General features: G+C 40.1%; 1 protein-coding gene across 1 annotated transcript; it reads right to left on the bottom strand.

Moving 5' to 3' along the window:
* Positions 1-107: 107 nt before the first annotated feature.
* On the bottom strand, positions 108-22,647 carry LOC122765511 (activin receptor type-1-like). Its single transcript, XM_044019801.1, has 13 exons — positions 22,310-22,647; positions 17,819-17,893; positions 12,036-12,109; positions 11,286-11,537; positions 9,515-9,787; positions 8,703-8,969; positions 7,303-7,508; positions 5,091-5,190; positions 4,134-4,280; positions 3,762-4,037; positions 2,684-2,881; positions 2,172-2,302; positions 108-2,081 (listed from the first exon to the last, which is right to left on the bottom strand). Exons 3-13 carry the CDS (start codon positions 12,100-12,102, stop codon positions 1,947-1,949), a joined length of 2,052 nt encoding a protein of 683 aa, XP_043875736.1. The 5' UTR covers positions 12,103-12,109; positions 17,819-17,893; positions 22,310-22,647; the 3' UTR covers positions 108-1,946.
* Between the last annotated feature and the right edge of the window lie 3,505 nt (positions 22,648-26,152).

The following is a 26,152-nucleotide window of genomic DNA, read 5'->3' as shown; positions in this document are numbered from 1 at the left end:
ATTGTACAATCAAGTAATAGTCAGAATAAAATAAATGTCACTTAAAACCCTGGCATCATGAAAGAGCTAGATAGAAAAAGAAAAATCAAGAGATCAGAGGCAGCACGTACCATGAATAGCTTCAGGATTCTTCAGGATGGAGCAAACTGATCAAGACAAGTGAGACAGATTAAATACTTTTTTTCTATTTAATTCATATAAATCACTAATTGATATAAAATGTTAAAGAAATAATAATAATAAAAAAAAAAGCTGAAGTTTGACTTCATTTACTTGACAATGCACGCATTAAGACAACAATGCACGCGTTAAGACGGTATACAGGCTTTACAGGCTTCACTCACAGGCCTCTGGAGAACACGAGCTCAGCGTCACCTAGCAGATATTTTATTTGTTCTTTTTTAGCTGTTTGTGTCTGTAAAGCTGAAGAAACAAAAACGTTGAACAGGTATACGGTATAATTCAATATTTAAAAAAAATCTGCGGCGGGAGTTCCTTTCTGATGGACGAGTGAGGAAAAGGGCAGCGCCACTGATAGACATCTGTACAGCTAGAATGTGGAGAGGATCCGTGAGATCCTGAGAAACTTGTTCTGACAGCATTGTAAACAGGAGTGCATGACACAAAGTAAAACACTACATGCTGTGACCCTGAAGCCTTGTTTATACTCGCGTGAGGCAACGTCAAATGTCAATATGCTCTGGACCGCGAGGCGTGTGGATAAGCCGGAAGTCAACAAGTAGCATATTTCTGGAAATAACGATGCATATACATTAGTGGTTACATTAGAGTAGATGAGAGCCTATGTTCAGGTACTAATGCAGTGTTGATCAGTATTTGCTGTAACAGTGTCTGCTATGAATAACTTTGTCTAAAAAATAACTTAAGGGAACTGCTTTTTTTTTTTTGTTTTTAAACATTGTAACCTTTTATTTACACTAGCATTTTATTATACGGGGACTCACTTTTTAGAGGCGACATATCGTTGCATCCCAATTCACAATATATATATTTTGACAAAAAGCAGATTCATTCAGTTCTGCGACACCTAATATTATTTTTAAAGAGATTAACGAGACATATTTTTCATAAATAAATCACATTTATTTTCTGTACGTTTCATCCTGTGAGCCATCTGAGGGTCCTGACCTTTAAGTCTGACTAATTTACACAATTCACACATATGATGCTGTTTAATAGACACTGTCTCTGATCTCAATGTGACATGGGTTAGGGTTACCAAGTAAAATAAAGGTTAAATATGTATAAAAAAAATATATTGTCTAATATGCTGTATTAAGGTCGTAAAAGAGATAGATTTGGAAAGTGTCTGTACCCCCAAACAGCCTTTGATAATGCTGACATCAGACTCCTTCCCTGTGTTTGTCAATTAGTGTCGCGAGAACTTTTGGATCCATAGTTTTGATGACGACGAGTATAAACCAGACTTTAGTGTTTATAAAAAAGTATGCTTGGTAAATTGGCAAGCGCAGTTGGCAAGTTGACTTCTTTCCCAAACCAATCCACGATAAATCAAAGGAAAACTGAAGTACTATAACATAATGATAAAGTGATGCTGCTAATATGTTAATGACATTTTCCAACCTAATAAGAAAAAAAACTGTAGTTCTAACAAATACAAGCCTACTGAAATGCCCAGGTAACCAGTTTCTTCCTTGAAGAACGTCCCTAACAGTGTTATAAGTGGAGTAGATATTTTCCTATTTTCCAAGACCACTGGCAGTCTCAGGAATGCCCGGTAAGCCATCTTTGGATGCCAAAATGTGTCCTGCCAAGTGTTTCAAAATAAATATCGGTCTGTGCCACTATAAGGGCACTGATCCTATCCAAGTCTTTTGATTGTTGAGATTTCTCGACGCTGGTCCACCCTCATGATGTATCTAAAGGCCTTTAGTGTACGTCTGTCTCGTCTTTTCAAGGCAGGCTCAAATGTCTGTTTTGATTTTGTCCAGAGAGTTGTCGATCTTTGTGAGAGTCTTTTTGATGCGCAACGCTGTCAATCTGGCTGACGGATTCTGGTACCAGCACTCCTTCATGAGTTTGGCCATGGAGGATAAAGTCTGGAAGTGAATTTGGAGAAATATATCGATGAGCTTTTTTTTCCTGGGAGAGCAGAAATATTTACTTACAGGGTTTAAATATTGACTTACGGGGTCTGAAAACCATCTATTTGGGATGTTGGGCCTCTGCTGATCCACACACACAACTTTCTTCATGTCCTCAAAACTGGGATCACTTGGGACCACGTCGTGAAAAGGCGGCTTGTAGTCCTCCACAATACCTGCGAGTACAGAAGAACATGCAGTATTTCATGACTGGAGTCGCATCTCTTCAAATAAAAAAGTAAAATAGTAGTTATACTGACAACTGATGAACTTAGAAAGACATTAAGGTGTATAATCATCAGATTATGAGATGATTTATTAAAAAGGCAGATAATCAAATGCAAACTGGAGGTGTTTGCTTTACATTATTACATTACATGTCATTTAGCAGATGCTTTTATCCAAAGTGACTTACAATGGAACTGAGTACAATCAGCCAGGGGTGGAATGCTTGTGTGCAGTCTGCACTCATAGGTAATGCAATGTGAGAGTTGACCGTGTTCATGGACTAAATGATTTTATAAGTGTCACTGAATCCAACAGGTTGTGTTACTGACCATTGCTGACTGTTCTTCTGGCAATCTCCCACAGGACGAGGCCCAGAGCCCAGATGTCCACTCTCTTGTAGGACTCAAAACAGTCCATCTGGATAGAGTCATCGAGGACCTCGGGGGCCATGTAGCGCTTTGTGCCCACTTTAGGGTTGTTCCCCACATCCAGCTCGTTGGTGTCTTGAAAATGCATCACTGCCAGACCTAATAGGACAAGACACAAAGACTTTGAAGATCCCCTTCCTACACACAACCCATCATATCTATCATAAGTACTTTAGCACCAAAATGGCATCGAACACTTATTATTTTGTGAAAGTCCATTATCTGCTCTGAGTAAATGATTTTACAAAAACACATTATGAGCAGATTTAATGCTGAATCACTACTTTGTTTGTTGTAAACAGTCCTCTTCACTCCACATAGGATGCACTCACATACAACAAGCCTCCTGGGAGACAAACAACTACTGCCATATTCGTCAGGACAGCGAAATGCGTCATCGGGAGCAGAATTTATTGCATCAATCTTGTAACCATGTCAAGCCTGTTATGGCTTGTACCTGAAATTTTATTCAAGTATCTGCTGAGGGAACATAGGCTTATTGGATGAAGTGGCCTGAGTTCTTCTTAAATGAGTTTTGGTTAAGGGCTGAGAGGTTCATTTAACAGCGGTTATTCTTCCAGTATTCACAATAATTACAGTGAGAGGAAAGATGCGAGGAGTGGAGTGACAACACTGCAAATGCAACTCTTATGCAAATCCCACACACAAAAACATTAAATTAGCCATTTCTGCAGCTTCACTGTTATGGAAATTCACAGTGTAGTGTTTATTTTAATGAGCACTATTTAATTTAATGGTAATATGTCTAGTAGACTCTTTAATAAACATTTGCCTAACATTCAGCCTCACTCAGTAAATGCCTGTACACTTCTGGTTCCTCCACTAGAATTTATAAATGTTTGCATAATTAAATTATGAATGTTTGTAGTAACTGGTGCAACTTAATGATATACATGCATATAAAAGCAAAAAAAGAGGTGAAAAAATATACTGTGACAATACAGAAAACTATTCTCACCAAGGTCAGCAATGCAGCACTGTCCATTCTTTTTAACCAATATATTTTTGCTCTTAAGGTCTCGGTGGGCGATGGCTGGTTTGCCCTGAGTGCCGAAGATCTCCACATGGAGATGTGCCAGGCCACTTGCGATGGAGAGCGCCATGCGGAGGCAGTTGGATGCGTCAAGGGTGCTGAGTTGAAGGTAGTCGTACAAAGAGCCCATCTCATGGAAGTGAGTGATGAGCCACAGCTGAGTGCTGGAGTTCCTCGAGGTCATGTCCGAAGCTATGAAGCCTATGTTTACAGATGTAGATGCAATAAGTTAACTCGATACATATTGATATTTTAACATGTATTACTTTCTGACCCGAGTCAACAAGTTTTACATACCAAGGATGTTCTCGTGTCTCAACAGCACTGTGTTGTAGATCTCAGTCTCTCTGAACCAGGACTTCTCATCTCTGGAGGAGAAGATTTTGACAGCAACACTTTCCCCCTGCCACTGACCACGCCACACTTCACCATAACGGCCCTTACCTGCAAGACAAAAAACAAACGGGCCAAATGAACAGACAGAAACAAATCATGTTTTCTGTCAAGTTTTTCTACCTTGCTTTACTCTTTTCTCTAATAGGGCAGTAACGGACACTGTAAGTGGTGTAGCACAATGAGTTAACCTCTTGTTGCAATACGAGTTAACCTTGAACCCTGAAGACTATGACAACATGTTTATTCCATTTGTAAAAGGCACTTAAGACACAACAACTCATCAAAACTCAAGTTTGGGCAATCTTGGCTCAAGGGACACCATTGCTGGAACTATTGCACAGTTATACTGGGCTGGCTCACTCTCAGAAAGAAACCCCACAGCCCTTATCCATTTTGCAACCACAATATGTACTTCAAACTGATGTTTCTTGTACAGAAAGTACTTGTTTTCCATGTATTCAATTAACTCGGAAGCACAGGAGAATGAATCATCATCAGTAGACATGTACACCAAAAAAATCCAGTTTTATAACCGGTCATACTCATTCAAGGAAGAATTTACACAATGTGTCACTGTTTTACTGGTCTGACATTATACAGTGGGATCTACAATGTATCTTTCCCATTGACTTGAATGGGAAGAGAACCATCGACATGATATGCACCAATAGAAAAACTGTATTTGAATGTGTGACACGGCTGCTCTGAGGCTTAAACCGGCGAGGACCACATTTCTTTTAAAAGAAAATCACATTTTTTGGGAGCGGGCCCCTTTGTCGGTAACTAATTTAAAAAGAATGAGAAAGCTAAATTAGTTTTTACGGAGGTAAAAAAAACAGCCTTGACCAGGACACTTACCCACACACTCATTGAGTGTAATTTGTCGAGCAACAGTTCTCTGAACAAGGAATGGAAGTCCTGAGCCACTACCAGAAGTGCACGAATGATCCAGTAAATCCTGGGGAAAGAAAAAGACAGGAATAAAGACGACATGACATGTGTATTTCAATGTGCGTCATCTAAATGAAACCTTGTAGCTCGTCATGTTTGGCTCAAGGCTAAACATGACGAAATAAGGAGCTTGTGGGACGGATCAAATACTAGTACAAGCAGGCCTCCTTTGATGTGGCACCCACAGGGGATGGACGGGAATACGCTGAGTATTTGAGTCTAAGTGTGTGTCACTGCTGAAGGTGCAGAGTGCCCCCTGCTGAGTAAACATCAGAAGTGCTATCCCCCTCCCTCTTGACCGGTGTGGGTGCTGGCGATTTTATCTAATCCATCAGCCAAATCCAAACTCCAAAACAGGTGCATCGCTGCTAAGCCTTTTATTTTTATCTCTGCTCTAAAATGTGCAGCGCACTGGTGCTGCCACAGGAGGGCAGTACACACCCACAGAGACAGGAGCTGCTGAGCAACAACAATGACTGCACACTCCGACGAAAACAACAGAAAGACGCGGCGATGCCGAGAGACTACTTGGAATCTCAACACAGGAATGAGGGACAGATGCCACAAAATGAATGACGAGCTACTCTGCAGAGAGAGCATTGTTTTTAGGAAGATATATCTGGACAAGGCTGTTAGGTAGCAGAGCAATCAGAGTACTGCAATATTGTTGTATTCACAGATGACTTCTGGGCAGCTGACTGCAGAGGGACAGGCATATGTGGTTCAGTCTGATTTGCTTTTCACAGTTAAACCACTGTAGCTAATAACATTTCTCATGCTGCTGCCAGGCACTTTTTAATTATGCTGAGAAAACCCTTCTGCTGCTCCATGTTTGGACCCTTCTGTTGCCAAGTGTATTGATGGACTTTGGAAAGAGCTTGAATAAAAGCCAAAACAAACTACTCCTCTCTGCACATGTATGACCATACTCTAACTGGACATGTTACTTGCAAGGTTCATAAAGCTAATAAGCAAAGGTTTGACAAGTTTACACGTACTTACACAGATGACAGCAAAGGCTTCTACAAATTAAAAAAAAACTTGCACTACAGTACAATAACATCTTTTATAACCACATGGGATCACAAAATGGATGACAACAGCCATGTATTTTGTTCGGGCACAAACTAGACTGTGAGCATACAACATGATTACACAGTGTGGGAGCCAATAAATGTGCTGGGTTGTCTTTCAAAACTAAACGCTAACCACAGGACTCCACCTAAACTCTGGATCGGCTTAGCGGGCCTCAAAACACAAACCACTCTCAAGAGAACTTGCAGTCCACGGTTGAGTGGAGAGAAAATAAACAGCAAAAAGACATTCCTCTAACCAACTGGAAAAATGACTGAGAAGATGCAAAACAAGTTTTACACAAGAAGTGCCCGCACTCAAGAGTTCAACTAAATTCCAGACTGTAACCTTCTCTGTATCTGTGTCAATATGTTCATAACATTTACTGAAATAAAGAGGAGAGCTAAATTATGACATTTAACAATAAAGAGCTAACAAACTTGTTTAATTCTGAATTGACTTAAAGTACTCTGTAGTTTAAATAGCTAAAAGGGTGACGAGTCTCATTTGACAACCATTTTGTTAAAAAGAAAAAAAGATGTCTACGCAGCTACAAGATGTCGTCAGTTTAGGGTTCGTGCCATGTTGGTTCAAACACAGCACAGAAGATTTTAACTGTTGATTACAGTGCCACCGCATGAATGCCTTGATCACAAAGCTGGATTAGAAAATCACAAAATAGGTAGAAGTCCCATAATCGGACAGCACAATCCCCCAAATTAACACAACACATAATTTTAGAAGGGGGTTTTCCATCCAACTTCCAGTACTAGTGCACACATATACATCTAAAGAGTGACACACAACAAGCACTCAACCTACCACCCAAAATCCCAACACAGTGATGTGCTCTCACTATTTTGAATAATTGACAGGTCATTTTTAAACACTAGACAGCAACAAAATCTTTATTTTTTCTGGTGTTCAAATAAAACCTTTGTGGTGGCTTTCATAAAAAAACAAGCACTTAAGATAATCTAAATTTTCATATATGGGAGACATTCTCTTGTGCTGACGGTGAACTCTTGATAATTCCACTACTCACCGCCAGAGTGCTCTCCCCCACATTTGATGCTATGAGGCCATCAATAGTTCCATATTCAGCATCTCGGGATGTTAATCTCTCCATTTGGTTGTGGTGAATGCGTCTGAACACCAGGATCGCGATAGCGGAGAGGATGATGAGGACGATGATGGGCGCCACAATGACAACAGTCAGGGTGGTCACACTGTAGTTTGGCAGCTCATCAGCTATGAGGGTGGAGAAAGATTTCAAATGTGTGAAATTCTTTAGGTCATTCATGTGAGCCTATTCATATTACACAAAATGTGACATATTGGATTCAATTCAATTTAATTTAAATAATTGTTTTAATTCTGACAACACATGCTGGGGCTTGATCATGCACATTTACGCACTCAGTTTCTCAGAAAACCAATTGAGGGTAAGAGTGCAAGAAAATCTCAGCCTCAAGAACTGACCGCCATTCACACTTTCCAAAAAAATTCCAAGGGAAAGAGTCCTCAGCTCTGCCTGGAGCATAGACAATGATCCCCTTTTCCCAACTCACATAATGAACTCTTTCTCTCAAATGCACATAACTAGTAACACATTCAACAAGCCGGTGCAGTTGAATGGAAGTGTCTTAGTGTGGTCTTTAGAAATGATGACAGTTACCTGCCTTCACTTCCTAAACGGTTCATATGAGCCACAATTCGACTATCAGCTGTGAACAAAGGGCTCATTTAGCACTTTCTTTTCATTTTCAGTTCACTTGCTTTTCACCATTGTTGACTCTTGTTAGCAGTACTTTCTAAATCAGTTTTCAGTTTACACTGGCACATACATACATGCCCAGTGTCACTAAAATTGATGTACATTTTTAAGTAGGGTAGTTGATATGGAGCGGAAAAGCTAATCTCGACTGAGATTATTTTACAAAATAACAGGGAATTAGAGGTCACATAGGACGCATTTTGAGAGTAATTTTAGGTTCAAATAGTCCTTCATGAAGAGAGAAAGTAAAAATGAAAAGAGATTAAACGGTTAACAATAGCTCTATGTTTAGTTGCCTGCTTCTCCTTCACTCTCAGGTGGCTGCACCCTCTTGGCTTGCGTCAGCCAGCTCTGACAGCCTCCGAGAGGACAGGTGGGAAGTGGACCATGACTAAATAGTATTCGAGTTGCCCCGTCTGCCCCGTCACTTCTGTTTCATGGGGTGCCAGGAGTGAGACGACCACGCAGAGGTGTAAATCAGGCCAACAGAAGCGGTACAGAATAGCATTGGCCAACTCAGCAGAAAATGATGATATGTTACTTCTAAAACACAGCAATGGCTGAACTACATGGACACTACTCGCATTTTCGTTGACACCAACAGATTAAGCATACAGTTCAGAAATAAACTGTATTTGTGTTGCATTTAGGGGAGTATATTACTGTACCTTTGACAGGCAACTCCACAGTGCTGTTCATGTTACACAGGGGCCCCTGGCAGCACTCCACAATCTGGTCCCTGGAAGGTGGGGTCTTACAGGTCAACGTGCTCTGCTCATAGACTTTAAAACAGCCCTTCTGGTACACCAAGGAGCCCCCGTTGACTGTCAGGGAGGAGAAGCACTGGTGGCCCATGCAGCGATTGCCAGTTTCACATGAGGTGCCTTCACACACGCACTCATGCTCCTGTTTAATCAGGGCCTTCACTTCCTCCTCTGCAAAGATTCAGGAAGAAAACAAGGTTAGTATTTAACAAGTAAACTGTGCAACTGCAAAGAGAGTTTCTTCAAAAAGAGGGAATTATACAAGAGTTTAAATTGCAGTGGTATATTGTCAAAGTTCTGACAGTGCTGATTAAGCCTATCAGTGCCACACGACTCTCTCTGTTTTTCTCATTATAGCAGTGCTGACATGAAGTGATTCGTTTTCTGTCAAGATAGATGGAGGCAATAGCAACTTGTAAAGGCTGGAGTATGACAAAAAGTCTCAGAAGTTAATTCTACTACTCAAAAAACCCAGTCGTTTCATGGTTTGAAGGGATAAATGCTTCTTGCTCGACAGATCCTTTTTTCAGATAAAAGAGGCAGCATACACATAATGTTACACCGGTTCTGTAAACATAGACTAAACACAGGCAGAATAATAACATTAACAACAAGACACGCCAAGTTATAACAAGTATACATATAAATAACCAAGAAACATAAGGGCCATCATAAACAGCAGCCAAGAGAATTGTGTACAATGTGTACAAAGTCACCTTTCCCAGGAGCTTGCACAGTGACGTTCATGTTACACAGATGGCCCTGGCAGCACTTTATAACATGGGCCGATGAAGGTGGTACGGCACAGGTGGTTCTGCCCTCCTCATTGTCCCTCAGGCAGCCCTTCTGTTGGACAGCCACCCCATCAATCATCTTCAGAGAGGAGAAACACTGCTGCCCTGTGCAGCGATGGTCACGCTCACACACGCCGCCCTCACACACACACTCCTGGTCTCTGAGGACTGGTCTGCCAGCAGACAGTTCTGTATCTGATAACAGCAGAAAGAGATATGGGGAAACCCATTAGAGCAATACCATTAGTATGCCATTAAATTAAATGGCATTCTTTCAGATCAGAAAACATGCAGGTTGAAAATGACTGTGTTGGCCAGCTATTGAAGAGGCTGCTGACGTTTAAATGTATGAGGAAAATATTACATTCTCTGTAATCCAGCCTGCTAATATAACATTTGTAGTTTTCTATGGCTGTTGGGAGAACACTCAAACATTTCCTGCCAAGTACAAATTAGTTAATTATATCATGCTATCTTTTCATCAATTATAGTTATTCAAAATGAAATACAAACAAATATGCTGAGTTTTATTTTACACATAATTAGAATCGCGTCTCATGTGAATAGATAATAGTGAGACATGATGTGCATGAATACTACGCTTTCCATGAAATGTCACCGTCTCATATGCAACTCTGTATATATTTGGCATCACGTTATCTATGTATCCAGTTGTTTTGTATATTATATGGTGTTATTTTAAGTGGTAACTGGTTGGGATGTCACCAATAAGAATGTCAACACCTGTTTTGAAGCCTCAAGAATCGTGATTTGGCCACAACATATCCCTGTGCAATTCAAAGTTCATCGGCATCACCAGAGTTCCTATTGGACAACACCAGCAGTCAATCACACTGGTGTCCATTCATATGTGCCGTGTTTTATCATCTATTTTCCTCTAACAAAATTGCCATCATGTGCTATTGCAGAAGACCTGAAATTAATGACTGAGGCCAATAACTCCTCAGGAAAATGTTAACTGGGTTATAAATCAAGTGAGAGGTAGACTCATTTCCCCATAGACTTCCATTCAAATGGAGTTCTTTAAGCAAACAGCAAATTCGCCCTGTAATGGTTATTCAATATATTCTAATTTCATGGTTGGCATCTATATTTTATATGTGGTCTATGGGTTTAATGATTTTAACCACAGTCACGAGATATATATATATATATATATATATATATATATATATATATATATATATATATATATATATATATATATATAAATATATATATATATATACATATGGAGCTCACTGTGTTGACTGTTTAAAAAGTCAAAACTTGTTAGGAAAGACAGCAGACAGAATATGGATAATGTAAAATGCAGTTGAGGGCACAATAACACTTAAACCCTGATTTTAAATTACCTTTAGAGAGAGTTTGTGGGTAAATGCTCTTGCCATCACTGGCTATTAAAAATCTCCTTGCACTTACCACTTGAAGAACATTATTGTATCTCTACTGAATGTCCTACTCTATTGTTTTGTTGCTGTTCTTAGTGTTTCAATGAGATCATCCATGGAAATTAAAGTTGAAAAAAAAATATATACATATCAAAGGCAGTTTACAAGGAGTGAAAGATGAAATTCACTTGAGGGGATGTGTTTCATGAGAATTTATAGGAACCCTTTTTGAAAATTATATCCAGGGCATTTCTCACAATGTTACAAAGCCAATAGCTCACCTTTCCCATGTGATTCCAAGGAGACGTTCATGTTACACAAATCCCCAGAGCAGCATTGTACTACCATGTCAGGCGATGGTGGGATTCCACAGATCAGAGGCCCTTCATTAACCACAATGCAGCCCTTCTGAAGGACTGATGCCCCATTCAGGATTGAAAGAGAGGTGAAGCACTGTCGGCCAAAACACAGGTCCACACTATCGCATGATGATCCATCACACACACATACAAAGTTCCTTTCACTGCTCTCACCTGCAAGAAAAGAAAAAAATATACATGTATATGGGGAGTAGGTATGGGGACAAGTACCTAAAAACTCCACTTTCCACTGCATTCCACCACCACTGCAGTTGTTTAAAATAACACTGAGAGACAGTGGAAAAGAGGGAGACAGACAGGGGGAGGTGATGAGAGGAGGAGAAATGTGTGAACATTTGGTCTGTGGATGTAAGATACTTGACAGGGGCACAGTAAGGTACAGAGGCTGATAGATGGTATAATTTAGGTAAAAAAAAGAAAGGGGAACATTATCGCTGCACACATTTTAAGACAATATGTAACCTACTGTACTGTAATGAGGTGGATAGCTTTGCAACATAAAACACTATTATCTGATGTAGCAAGCATGATAAATTCAATCAGGTAATGCCCATCTGTGTTAACCGAATCCTATCCTCCCTTTAAGTCGAACATTTAAAAGCTGTGTTCTCAGACAAATATGATGAGATGGTGGAAGAGAGTGAGACTTACCCTCCAAGCTAGAGCAGGGAACAACCAGGACTATCAAAACCAAGAGAAACATGTCGCCAGCTGTCATTGTGGACCTAGAAGAGAAGGAAAACAAACACAAAACTTGAACACCAAGACTGAGCTGGGCTACAAATGGTTAATGGATGTGTGATTAGTGCCACTTGAACAAAGTCGGCAAATGGGTCTGAAATGGCAAGGATGGCAATATTTATATTATGCTTTAAAATACCTTAGTCATCAAATAATTCAGCAAGAAAGATGACAAAGAGAGCAATATCAACAGGATTAGCAGTCGACCTATGCATATTATTGAGAGCAATTTTAAAGAAGGAAGACCTTCTCTTGTTTTTTTGAAAAAAAGTCAACTACAACTTTAAAATACTCAAATAAAGTGGGTCCCATGCCTTCCTGTTGTCCTGGCAACAAGGCATTGACTGGCAAGCAATGGGGAAACTGGTACTCTCCTATTGGCTGTGCCTTTGTGTGTGCATGTTTCTGTGTACGTGTGTTGGAGGGACAGACTGCTTGGCAGTGAGGGGAGAGAAGCAGACAGACATGAGAGGAGGAGGAAGAGAAAGAGGAGCACAGCGGGGAGAATGAGTGTGGGTGCCCAAATACTATCATTTAGAGACCTGGAGACAGTCTTATCTTTCAATATTTAATGTGTCTCTAGCAGCATCAACATACGGTGTGTAGTTGGCGTTTGTTTGCTTTGGTTTACCCAGTGACAGATTTACGACCAATAGTTTAGCTCACATTGTAAACTCTAGGGAAGAAAAAGGCCTCTAACGACTCATTTTATTAATATAATATGTCAGTTTTGTGGAAACATCATAGCCTGGAGCGAGACCCGCTTATGCCATACTCAGCACAAGGGGCCGTTATCTTGGCAGTGTGTGTGTGAGTGTATGAGCTTCAGTGCATCTGTGCCACTGATAAATACCCCAGCACCCTCAGCTAATTCCACCCCCCTTCAAGCCTTTGTGCCCAACTCCCAGACATAAATGATTAAGCATGTAGTGTTAGAATTAGCCCAATGGCTGCATCTGTACAGACCACTCACACACAGACTGCATGCTGCTACCTTAATCAGAGCACAAAACAGAGGCTGCCACACAGAGATAATCAGGAGCTCTGTCGCCCCCCCTGGACAAGGGGGAGCGCCAGTGGAGGCAGAAAGTGGGCAGAAGGGCTTGAGGAGGTCAGAGAATGAAACAGGGCTAGAGAGAGAGAGAGAGAGAGAGAGAGAGATGGGCTAGACTGGGCTGAGGTGGGCAAAGTCAAAGAAGTGGGACAAGGAGGTGTCTAGTGTCAGCACCCACGGGGACAGGGGGAAGAAGGGCACCATGCTGGCAGTGGACTGGGCTGTTGAAAAGCTAGGAGGCAAAAGGAAACAGGACAAAGAGATAAGCAGGGGAGTGAGAGACAATAGTCTGAAGCCCTTTGCTAGACCCTAAATAAACTGGTTTTGTCTGACTAGTCATCTTGTTATTGACTCATATATCATTCATGTAGAAAGCCAACAGAGAGCTGAATATCCTCACACCAGCTGGCAGATCAATAACTCACCTCAATTAACTAAGTAGAGCATGTCACAGGGCTCCACTTCATGGCTTCAATTAATGTAGGTAAATGATTTGCTGCATTTTTCATTTTTGTTTACATTTACAGCTGCGAGACACTCAACAGGCATTGAAATAATCTCTGTCTCAATTTGTCTCCCCCACGCAGACATTTTGTCTTGGATCAGCTCTCATAAGCAGTGAGCCATGCAATAAATATCAAGCAGCTATCCATGTTATATGTTTGTTGTATGTACACAACAAACCTTTCAGCCTACGCACTGCAAACATGTGGGTCCCACCTGTAAAATGTACAGTGTGCATTTCTATTTACACTGTTAATTGTATGTAAGCACGGAAAAATTAAAGGAAACTGCTCCACATCCAGCAAACACATGAGGCATGGTCAGCTGGTGTCATATATCATGAAACAAGCTAACAGGTTTTCTTGATGAGTACATGGCCAGGACTAGTTCTGATACTGGAAACCTCGGACGGGATTCTTGGGAAGGAGAGAAGCAGGGCTAGCATTTGCAGAACCAAATGTGTTCTGTATGTGAACGCGAGTACGTGTATGTTGCAGCCGTCTATCCTCGCGTATTGAATTCTCTGGCAGTCTTCTGCAGTGTATCTTCACGGAGCTGAAATCCTGCCAACGCTGTGATCTTATTTCCCCCACTATCTGTCTCAACCCCCATCTTTCCCTTTATCCCCTCTTCCTGTATCCTCTAATGTGGTGTTGTAATAGGCAACCACCACATGGTAATTATAACTGAAGCTGAAGATGTTCATGTTTTATTGGAACCAACTATGTCATGGGTCTTACTGAACTATAATACAAACACTATTTTACAAAAGCTTAAAAAGAATGGCCTGATATAAATACACTTGTAAACACTGAGAACGTTGTGATGGTGAGTCTGGCCCTTTCAGTGCCTTCTTTCATTCTGTGAAGGTCAAGCTGTTTTTTACTGGTTTTCATTTACGTGTAATTCAGTGAAGTAGTGGTAGAAAGAATGAGCTACAATACTGATGCTACATCCACATTATTCTGAATTCATTTAAAAACACATGGCCTCTACTAGGGTTTTGGATTTGGTATCAAGAAAGTAAAATCCTCACTGGGTAGTACTGAAGTATCAATAACCACCTGAACAAACAGTGCTACCATCAATATGTATGTTTTGTTTATTCTAAATTCAAAACAAATGGTTGGGAAACAGCACTGGTAGCATTTGTAGTGTCTACTTATCAACCATCTACTACTAACAGTGTTATTAAGCTAATTAGCTCAAGAAATTGTGCGTAGCATTTTGTGAAAAAGCAGTGACTTGTAACTAGGGATGCACCTAAACCATTTTTTTCTGACTAAGCAAGTAAAATTAATTTATTTTGAGTACTTGCCGACACTATGATAATAACACCATTAATCCCATTGTTTGTCTCCCTTTCACTGTGAACGAAATACAACATTAGATACTACTGCTGTTTAAACATGCCGTCATTGCTTCTCTTATGCTTGGTTTCCATCACGGTACAGTTCAGTTTGGTAAACCTTTGATTCAATTGAGAACATTACCTTTACTCGGTGAGCAAGGTGTGGGCTGTGCTCTATGGCTGCAGCAGCAAGAAACCTAGCATGACAATAAATGATGACATCGTACTTCCAAACTGGTGACACACTGGCTTATTGCCGCACACCTGCTCAGCTCACTTGAATGAGTTAAGTGGTATCCGGTCAGGTGCAGCAGTGTAACAGCAGTTTCATGAATGCAAATATGAGTACACAGGGGGAGCACCGGACTCAATACTTGTAACGGTATATCTATCTATACATCCAACATATATAGCTATAAATTTAGTTGCAAGTCAATGGGGTATCATTGTAACCCCTTAATGAGCACTTCTCTGAGAAGTTGAGCAGAGTTTAAAGTAATTAGACAATGATTGTTAAACTTGCCACGCAAATCAAACGCTGTTTGTGGTACAACAGAACTCAAAAAGACAATCGTGCCGTTCTGTGCACATTCCCACAAGGACCTTATACCTTGTTGATGAAGGATAAAGGATTTGTTGATGCTGTGTCATTATAAAACTGACCCAATAGCATACAAAACATTTTGTTTGGGTGGTTTATTTTTTTTGGTCTGTTTTGTATTCAGGTCCGGGGGAAGGAGAAAATGACAGAACACTACTCTGTCTGATGAGCATGGTGTATCGCTGAGGTTGAGCAGGGAGGAGGCTAGAAGCTCTGCAGGAGCTGCTGAGTCATCATGCTGGCAAAGAGGGAGACAAGAGGTAGAATCTGCGTCTGAGCTGGCAGGCTGGCACAGTTACCATGGCACAAATAGCCTGCGCACCGAAGAAACTGCAGCAAACGGCAGGAGGGAAAGGGAGGAAAATGGCAAAGACTGGGGCAATGCAGAGCCTGCTGTTTTTGTCCCTGTCCCCGTCCCCGACCCAGACAGCCAAAGTGCCAGCATGCCATCAGGGACACACAGATGGCTTGCTCCTAGATGGCTGTGGGTGTAATACAGACCTGAGGGCAAAAGCCGTTCTCTTTGCAGCAGCCCACTTTCATATTCACAATACTGCTCAGCAAATCCACACGTTCAACTTTCTGCCTATATGCAAATATAACACTTGGAATGAAAACTGCATTGAACAAGTACACACCCTCTTTTACTTTGAATTGAGTGTAAAATAAAATTAATCTTCTCTTCAAGGGCAGGGGTGCAGACCAATGCTTCCAATATCAGTGCTGAATTGAAATTAAATCTTGCAATCTAAAAAGACAGCACTGCTGAACTAAACCTGGATTTTCAAAGTAAATTACTATTTTAGAGTGTGTGAGGACATAACCCCAAACCACACTGTGACCTCTAAAATATCTCTAATGTAATTTATCTACGACAAGTGTGATTAGTCCTGTCATCTAGTGGCAAGGTTGCTTTGTATTTGGCTGAAGGATCCTAAACATGGTGAGAACACAGCAAACATGCGGGTTCATGCAATGACGGTCTAAATAAAGTCTAGATAACAAATCTGTGTCAGGCTGCACTATATCAGTTTTTTGAGGTGCCGGTTTGTGTGGTGGATGTCTGACGAAATGTTTTTTGTTTTTTAAACTGCACTTAATGTTGCATTTGCCATTCTATCCTGCATCAGTAATACCACATTTTTCCTGATTTCGAGATTTTTTTTAGAAGCATTGTGAGATTTTCTCTACTCTAGGATTGTCACATTTTTTAATCAAAGCCCGTCATTATACACACACACACACAAACAGACACTATATTCGACCAAGACCAAATGTAATCGGAGACATCTGTCTTTTCTTCCTGCTGTGATTCCACCCAACCTCCCACCTCTGCAACAATCACCACCAATTTAAGTAAAGCCTTTCTGAGTTGAGTGATTGCTATCAGTTCTACTGTATCTCAAAGTGATTTATTAGCAGACAGGACAAGATTACTGCTGGGCAACAGTTGTGAGGAAGACGGGAGATACTTGAAGACAGAAACAAAGACTGATGGTCTGGGAGAGTCTAACCCACAGACAATTGTTCTGTTTCATGATTATGTAGAAACTTTGAAGGTTGTTTGCACAGCGAAGCACAACACAGTAAAATTTATGGAGAAGATTTCTGTGGCTCTCGTTAGATTTATGGTAGCTTTGTTTTGTGTGAAGTCTCGTGAGACACAACTCCTCAGGTTTTACGGCATTGTGAAGTGTTTTACGTAATGGTCACCATAGCAATTAGACATTCATTTTCACACAGCCATCAAAACATCTGAAACGGCCAATTCAAATACTGTCCTTATGGCCCTGAGCTGTGTTTGCCAACAGAGGAATGCACAAACATTCTCCCTCCAAAACGACCATCTCACAAAGTTCACTGCTCTGGGGCAGTACTTTTCTCAAAAGGACACCTTGATTTGTATCCCTGTCCATCGTTTTAACACATTTCCATCCTCATGAAAGGAGTAAATCAGGCAACCAGTCCAGGGAATTGAATGTGCTCATCCTCAAATCTTAGGAAATATTTAGACCTGGTAGATTCTGGTCTCTATCTGGCAGAGACCGCACTACAGGTTTCAGGGAGTTAAGCCGACATACATCGACCAAACCATTCACCACTGTGATGATAATCACTCAGCAAACAACTTGCAACAAAACAATGAATGTGTTAACGGCACTATGGTCTGTAGCGTGACTGACCTGGGTCACTACATCCTGCTGCCAATGGAGTCTTTATGGTTGAGAGTTTCCTGGTCTTCCAGAGAGGAGAAACTTCTAAGGAAAAAGACCAGTGATTAACAGTCTCTTACAAACTTAATCTTAAGCTCACAAATAAGAAAGTAGGATATAAACTGTTCTTTCATATTTAGGGCTGGGTAACATTTCTGCTTATCAAGTCTTATTTATTGTACTAATTAATAAGTCAATGAAAATTCTGACTGAGGATAGATCTCTTAAATATCTTAAATATGATTCAGCACATATAGACAAAGCTTAAGAGATGTAAGTTATTTGTTAATAAATTAAACAAATGTCCACAATCATTAAGCAGCAACAAATACAACATCATTTTATCATTTTAGTCTGTGGGTTCTATGACTATTATGTTTTTCTTAAAATTATAAAATAGGTTATTTTGGTCCAAACATGATAATTGGACTGGACTTGTTTGAGTAAATCCCATCAATGTGATGGTGAAGTACCACCATCACAACTGAACTACTGCAGCTTACGACCCTATGATGAAGAGTCTTTCTCTACATTATTTTCAATTCATTGACAAAATGGCTGCACAAAATTAGAGCCAATATCTGGAACTGGGATGATCAGAGAGAGGCAGCAAATGAAACAAAGCCACAGCAGCTGAGTGATAAGAGAAGAGCACTGGAGCAAGTGAAGGGCTCATAAAATGTGTATTGCCGACTGTCTCCAGTGCAGTCTGGGGTTAGTGAGGAGAGAGGAGGGGAGCCAGAAGCACTGCAGAGCTGAGAGTGTGTGTGCATCTGTGCAGACAGTAGTGTCTCGTCTCCCCGCTCACTGTCTCCACCAGTGTGCGTCTACATTTGGAAACTGAACAGAAGGAATCAATAAGTCTGTGCAGAGCCACCAGAAGACAAGGAACATGCAAAATGGCAGACACTAATTCAAGACTAAAATCTGGCAGATGCACAGGCAGTCTTTTATCTTGTTCTCGTTCTCCCTCTAACTTCCCGTGTCCTGCTGAGACTGCAGTGCCCACAAGTCCCAGACAGCATTTCTCCTCATGTGTTTGAGCTGCTAAGTCTAATGATAATTATAAGGCTTATGATTTTTTTTTTTCTTTGACTAAAAATAACACCGCAGACAGAGGGTCCCTTTCTAGAAAGATCATCGAGTAGAAGCAAAATTTCACCCAAACGCTGTGTTTCTCTGGAGCCTGCTGCCTCATCGGATGCCAGGTCTGTTGCTTGTAAAAAATTCTAGTAAGTCAGCATGACACAGAGACACATACATCTGGCCAAAAGCTGAAGAAATATCGCCGAAGCTTGGGTTGGTGCTAACCAAATCCTGCTCTCTTTCCATGCTCCCTCCCCTTCCTTGAAAGCCACCTACATAGAAAAGCAGAGTCTCAGACTCGTGTTCAGACTTGAAGCAGTCTATCTTGGTCTCATAACTGCAGTTCTCTTGTTAATGACAGACTGTGTAACCTGATTCCTCACAGACATATGCATACAGACACACACACTCCACCCAACCCCCAAATGCTCTCTCAGGGTTTTCTGAAGTGAGTGCTTCCCTCTCACTCTACATGCACATTGTTCCAACCCAAAGTGCCAGATGATTCTAACAACCAAATTACCGAGGCAAGAAATCATTGCTATTGGACATTTATGTCCCCATATCTAAACACCCCTTATCGTGATAGAAAACTTCAACTTTTCACCAATAATAATAATAATAACTGACTTGCACTATAATGCTGTAGGATGATCGCACCTTTAATACGGAGACTCACCCTGAGTTTATGCTGGTCCACACAATGTTGTCCCAGTGTGTGATTCTGGATTGCATGGCAGTGTTCTACATTAGAAGGCGAATATGAAACACAACAGTGTCTGCATCTGTCCCACCATCCTGGGACATCTATGCCCTTTTACAGAGACAGAGAAACAGGCTTGTGGAGGTAGTCCCTCCACTCTCACAGATCCCAGCTACGCCACCCCTCCCCCTAATCCATGTTTACACAAAATGGAGAGATGGAATAAAATTACTATTATACATTACTCAGGTACCAAATATTAGTACAAAACCAGATTGAGAAAGACTGAAGGCCCCTAGAACACCAAGAAAAGTTTAGGTGTGTTTGGCCCATACCACTCCCATTGTTGGAAATACATTGTTTGACTCATGAGACATTGGCTCTTGAAACAATGACACCGAACCAAATCCAAACAATACAATTTTTGTAGACCAGGAGACGAGAAGGGGGAGGAGGCCAGTCACAATAGCAATGTGAGTCAACACTGTCATGCTGGGGCCTGTCACCTCAGCTAAGAGGAACAGGATCCCAGAGATCCCCTGGAGTTGAACCATATCTCAGCCCAGACTGACTGACGTCCCTTTATCCGACCGCTATCAACCAGACTCGACGCCACAAGTGGCTGCGAATGCCAGGCACCCACAATGAGGCTGGACCCTAGAGACTGGCCGGCTATGGGATTACGCTGTCCAGCTCATCAACCAACCACACAAACACCTAGCCATTAACTGCCACTTAATACAGCCACTCACCAGGACAAGTAACTTCAACTGAGATTTCTCCAACCCCGGCATGACCTTCTGTTACTTCTCTGACTCGGAAATATCAGTATCTCACAATCCATCAAAGACTAAGGCACAACAACATCAACCTTTTCAGTTATTGTCCCTACGCTGTTTTTAAATGCCCACCAACTACTCATGTATTACAGAATCAGCTGGTGAGAGTTATTAAGTGTTCAAATCAATTTCAAGAGGCTAATCCAGGCTGATTTATATCCACCATGCCAGACACTATAACTATATATGTTTGCCAATCAGACTGTCATGCAAATGCTACAATGTAGGGATGTAATGATACTGTCAATTTCACAAAATCACAAGAACAAATTAGTCTTGGTAGTGTTTAGTACTTATGACAGTTTCAAATGTTTTGTTTTTTTCTTTCTCTTGTCTGAAAATTGCAGTTGTGTTTCTCTTACAGTGGACACCAGTGGACAGAGAATGACTGCAGGAACATTTTTTTTTTTTAAATTGTGGAACTTCCAGAGGCTTTTAAATCTAAATTAGACAGTGCTGGGCTACAGTGACCCACACGTTGAGGACTACAAAGTCCTCAAATTATTGCATAGCCTCATTTTATTTCTTTTTACTTGATATAAAAACTGAAAACAATGGATGTTCCCATTTCAACAGCAAACACAGATGCCCCCTACTCATGTGAACTACTGGTGGAGCCTGATTAGTATGTAGAAATGTAATTTTTGTGGGACCAAGGATCTAACACAGTGAGTTGATTCTGAGAAAAACAACAGTTCAGTGTGAGACATTCCCGTTCACACATCTTTTAATCAGCTCAATTATCTCTGAGTGTTTTTCAGCTAGCATCAACACCTTAGTAATGAAGTTTGCACCTTCTCATCACCATTTCCTGTTTGGGCTGATTGTTCCCCAGTTCATAAAAACATGTCTACAAATATTGTTTGCCTCTGGTATGCAGAATCCTTTGATGATTTTTCTAAGTGTTTCTTAAATAGTAGTTAAAAAAACTACAGCACAGACAACTTAAACCCACACAGAAAGCTCCCTAATGTCTTTTGGCTCTTACCCCCTGCAGGACAATTGTGATGTTAAATGTGCTCAGCATGAAATGATGAGACACAAGCAGGAACGACCCTCCCAAAGACAGTTTGCATGACAATAAACTCTCACAGAGTCTCAAGTAGCAGCAACGTTGGGAGCTTGATTTAATTGTTGAATTGAAATTACAGCAATAGAGAGGGGACCTTTTTTTTTCTGTGTTGTTGTGAAGATGTGTGCTTATCAGAATCACATTATAATTGTGATGATTATATTACTGACAAAAAAATGTAATGTTATAATATATGTGTTAGTAAACATACATTTAGAAGATTTTAAACTGAAAGGAAAAATCCCGGAATGACTAGAAAAAAATATTGAATGATAGCAAGTGAGCATACACAAACAATGCATATTAATTATGCTCTGCATTCTCCATAGTAATTGATATAAAATACCACAATTGGAATTTTGTAAGTGTTTTTTTTTTGTCGCGATAATATCATATATCGTCCCATCTCTGCTGCTGTGGTCAGAGGGGACAATCACTATTAATCAACACACAAACCAGACCAACCTTTTTGACCCAGACATTACAAAATAGCACGGTTTACAGAGAGAAATGTAATCATCTGCTTACTCAGCTTATTCAATATTAGCAGAAAGTGGTGGCTAAACTGAATAAAATATGTCTCACTGTAAAAGCAGGCGTTGAAAAGCTCAGAGGGAGACAGAGTTTCTAGTGAGTGCGCGTCACGAAGCTTTTTCCACGAAATCAGCAAACTTCTCCACGTCTGCACTCATTATACAGCACAGTCGGACAAACACACACTGGTTAAAATGACATTTTAGACACGAAATCATTAAACTTACCTTGTCAAAGTGCTCTAACGAAGGCTCGGGGACTGACAAGGGTCGAACTATTCTGCCATCTCCCGAGTATTCACCGACAATACCCGATTTGTTTTCCAAAGTCTGGGGAGCACAGCCTACATGACGCCAACATTGTCGTTGGCGGAGCCTCGATGGGATAAAAATTCAATAAAAAAAGTGACAAATTCACTCGGTGTTGGGATTTAAGGAAGATAATAAACCAGGAGACATTTTCTCCGGTGCCACTCTTCACACATTAGCACCGTCTGGACTTCACAACTCGAATCGCTGCGAAGGCAAAAAGCCAGAACTGGAGGAGGAAGTTAACCTCGCATCGATTACCTCTGAGGTAAGCGGAAACATTGACGCACACGCTTCCGGCTAACCATTTCAAAATAAAAGCAACTATAGCGCGCGATTATCGGAAGACGATTTTTTTTATTTATCGTAAATATAAATACTAAGTAAGTTGTGTGCCACATATTACTACGGTAAAAAGTGGAGTTTTTTTCAGCAACAACAACAATAACAATAATAATGATAACTGCATTATTTTTTCTTTACACAACACCTTTGAAAACACAAATGTAAGGCAAAACTGCACATTTCAGAGCGTTAAATGTCAGTATAAATAAAAGCAGAACACATATAAAAGCAAGAGGACAAAATCACATGAAAGGATATGGGACATTTTAAAAGCTAAAACAATAAAATCACACAAATAAATCCATAAAAGCTAGCTATGCCAGGTATAATGAATAATAATAATGAATGTGTTCCTTACACCATTATTGTATTAATTCACAACTTATATGGACTTATAATTGATAAATCATTATTAAATTATTAAAAAGACCTTAATAATAGCTACTATTGCCCCTTGTCCTCAAGTGTAAGAGCCAATCATTTGTTTATTTTTGCTTTGTAATCAAGCATGTGATGCTATATAATATGTTATTTGATTTTTTCATCTTTAATATAAAGAATATGAATCTCGAGAAGCAGACAAACAGTATTGGAACTCTGTAAGGCGGTGGAATAAGAATATGTTTGACCAAAGAGGACTGAGGTAAAATGGACAGATGCATTGGACACAGCCTGCCCCCAAATCCTCAAGATGACATCATGTCTACCATGACCTAAAACATATGTCATTAGCATCAGATGGACTCAAACTCACTCTGGAATAATCTGCTCTCTTGTCCATTATTTATGTGTTTTGGTTTGCAGTATAGGCTCTAAATTGGCTTCTTACTGGCAAGGACTGAACACAATAGCTTTCTCTTGGAGCCAATCTTGAAGAAATAGCTCAGACTGTACAATAACGTGCTCTTTTTAACAACTGGATTGTTTACTATAATTGGCTCTATGTTTGGTATAAATAATATTTAATCAAGTTAAGATAGACCAAGGGTTCGAAGTATTGATGGTTCGGGTCACCTATACTTTTCTTGTTGTACTTTTTTCTTGCTGAAGAAAAAGTCTTCACATGTGGGTTGTTTGCACTGCACAGAGCTCAGACCTTTGGGCATATAGAATTGTTATTCTATATTTTTATTTTAGAAAACAAACATGATCAAATGACTAAAACTGAAAAAAGAAAACCAGTATTAAATAACCTCAGAAAGGGTTTTCAAACATACAGTATTATACCATGTTTTACTTGAAATTGTGAGAGAATAGTGACAGAGTTTGATAAATGTGTGAGCACTTATGGAGGGTCATAAATGTACATAAGCGGGCTATAATGCACATGCAAATTTTTCTCAGTGTAGGTGTGAAAATGTAAACATTTTACATGTTCAGTCGTAAATTATATTAGTGTCAAATAGTCTTTCAGAGCTTATCATAGAAAACACAAAAGGATTTATCTGTAACACAACCACTTGGCTATCTTTTCAAATTGTTCTAAGGGTACATTTAATGCATTAAAAAATGTTATGTCTTTATAAACCATCAGGCTACACAACAATCCCAACATCGCATCACAATTTCAACATTACATGTACATTTACTAACACTAAAATGGCAGTATTGTTTTCATTGGCTGAGGACACATTTCAAATGTACTTGTCATAAGTAAAATACAGTTACAGTTTTGATATCCTTTAAATTAAAAAGTTATATTGTTAATGATGCTATACTGTATCCACTTAAGTTGCTACCTATGTAGTAGTTGAGTAACTAGATTTACTTTATTCCAAGAGCATGTTTAAGAATTAGAGTAAAACATTGTTATTATTTAATATACATTCCCAAAATGCACACTGCACACCGTTAATGTTGTTTTCTGCAGCTAGATGGCGAAAGTGCAGTCACCCAATTCAATATGATCAGAACAACAACACAATCCAGAAGTTCACGTGGGCTCAAGATGGTGCCATTGTTCTGTGGTTGGTGTTAATATTTTCACAACTCACAGAACCAATATTTAGGTTAAGAAATTATACATTCCGGAGATCTAGAAGCCAGACAATATCAGTCATTTGAAATGAAACAGGGGAAAAATGACAGTGTGTTGTCATATACATAGTTGCTGTTATCAAATGAAAGCCAGTACTCATTATCGTTACAGCACAATAAATATATGGTAAACCGATACTGAAGAAAAATATGTTCATCCAAGTGGCATCGTCCGTACATTCTAGACATCACGGTATTTCTCCATGTTGTTGTTGTTGTTGTTGTTGTTGTTGTTGTTGTAATTGAGCAGAAGAGCTCATGGCTGCACACTCAGGTCAAAATGAATGACCCACAGAGCAGTGGCTTCTGGATAAACCTGGATGTTCACCTCTGTGTTTGTTTTGTCTCACACGGTCTGTGTTGTGTGTGTGTCCCTGTACCTTTGGGGGAAATGTCATCGACTCATAAAAAACAAACAAAACAATTCTATAGAGCCTAGACGGTAAACAATACAGTTTGTGCAGTATAAGATACTGACTTTGTGAACCGCGTCGAGAAGGAAGAACGACTGACTGAAAAATAATAATGACCACGCACCATTTTTTATGTTATTTGAGAAACACAAAATGGCTGCAGCTAGATGGATTACACTGTTTTAATCTCTCTGGTTAATGTAAAAGTAGTAACACACATTGCATTATTCTTCTTGAAGAACGGTACAGGAGAATGCCATTGATTAGAACCTCACTTGGAATGGTAGTAGCAGCAACTGCACAGCTAAGATAAACAGAGAAAATGACCAAAGTCATTTAGCAAAAGTCATTAATTTAGCCAAAAAAACAGGACAAATTCTATATACTTTGTCTTTTGGATTGTTTTATTACAACCCTGTGTTTTATGGAAGTTAAAGGATTGTTGATGGTCCTATACTGTACCTCCTCATTTAGTTGTTACATGATTAAGCACACTTTTGGTTCAAGTTTTGTTTGGAGATGGATGTATTTACAATCCCAAAAGGAACCACCATCATTTTGGGTTCATTGTTTATTGCAGGCGAATGGAGAAATTGCACTAACCGCTCACCACCACCCACTCAATTCTCACAATTCATTGTGTAAATTCATGTGAGCACAAGAGGGTGCTATTGTTCTGCAGACAAGACAAGAAATGTCATCCACAGACACAACAAACATCTAGTTAGGGAAAGTATAATTCGACACATTGGAGGGCAGAGCCATAGTTGTAAACCCATGTTCTTAGCCCGTTGTTCACAATGGTATGATGATTAGCCATGTCAAATGCAGTATTGAGATCAAGAAGAACCAGGACTGAGCACGTACACCGCCATCTTCTACCACTTTATCCTCCACATGAGGGTTATGGGGGGGGGCGCTGATGCCTGACCTGTCTTTCAACTGGGAGGTTGTGGGTCTAATTCCT

The sequence above is a fragment of the Solea senegalensis genome, linkage group LG2 (genome assembly GCF_019176455.1).
Source record: "Solea senegalensis isolate Sse05_10M linkage group LG2, IFAPA_SoseM_1, whole genome shotgun sequence".
In the NCBI taxonomy this organism is placed as follows: Eukaryota; Metazoa; Chordata; class Actinopteri; order Pleuronectiformes; family Soleidae; genus Solea; species Solea senegalensis.
Note: the sequence above shows the minus strand (reverse complement) of the source record. Positions and strands in the feature narration are given on the sequence as shown.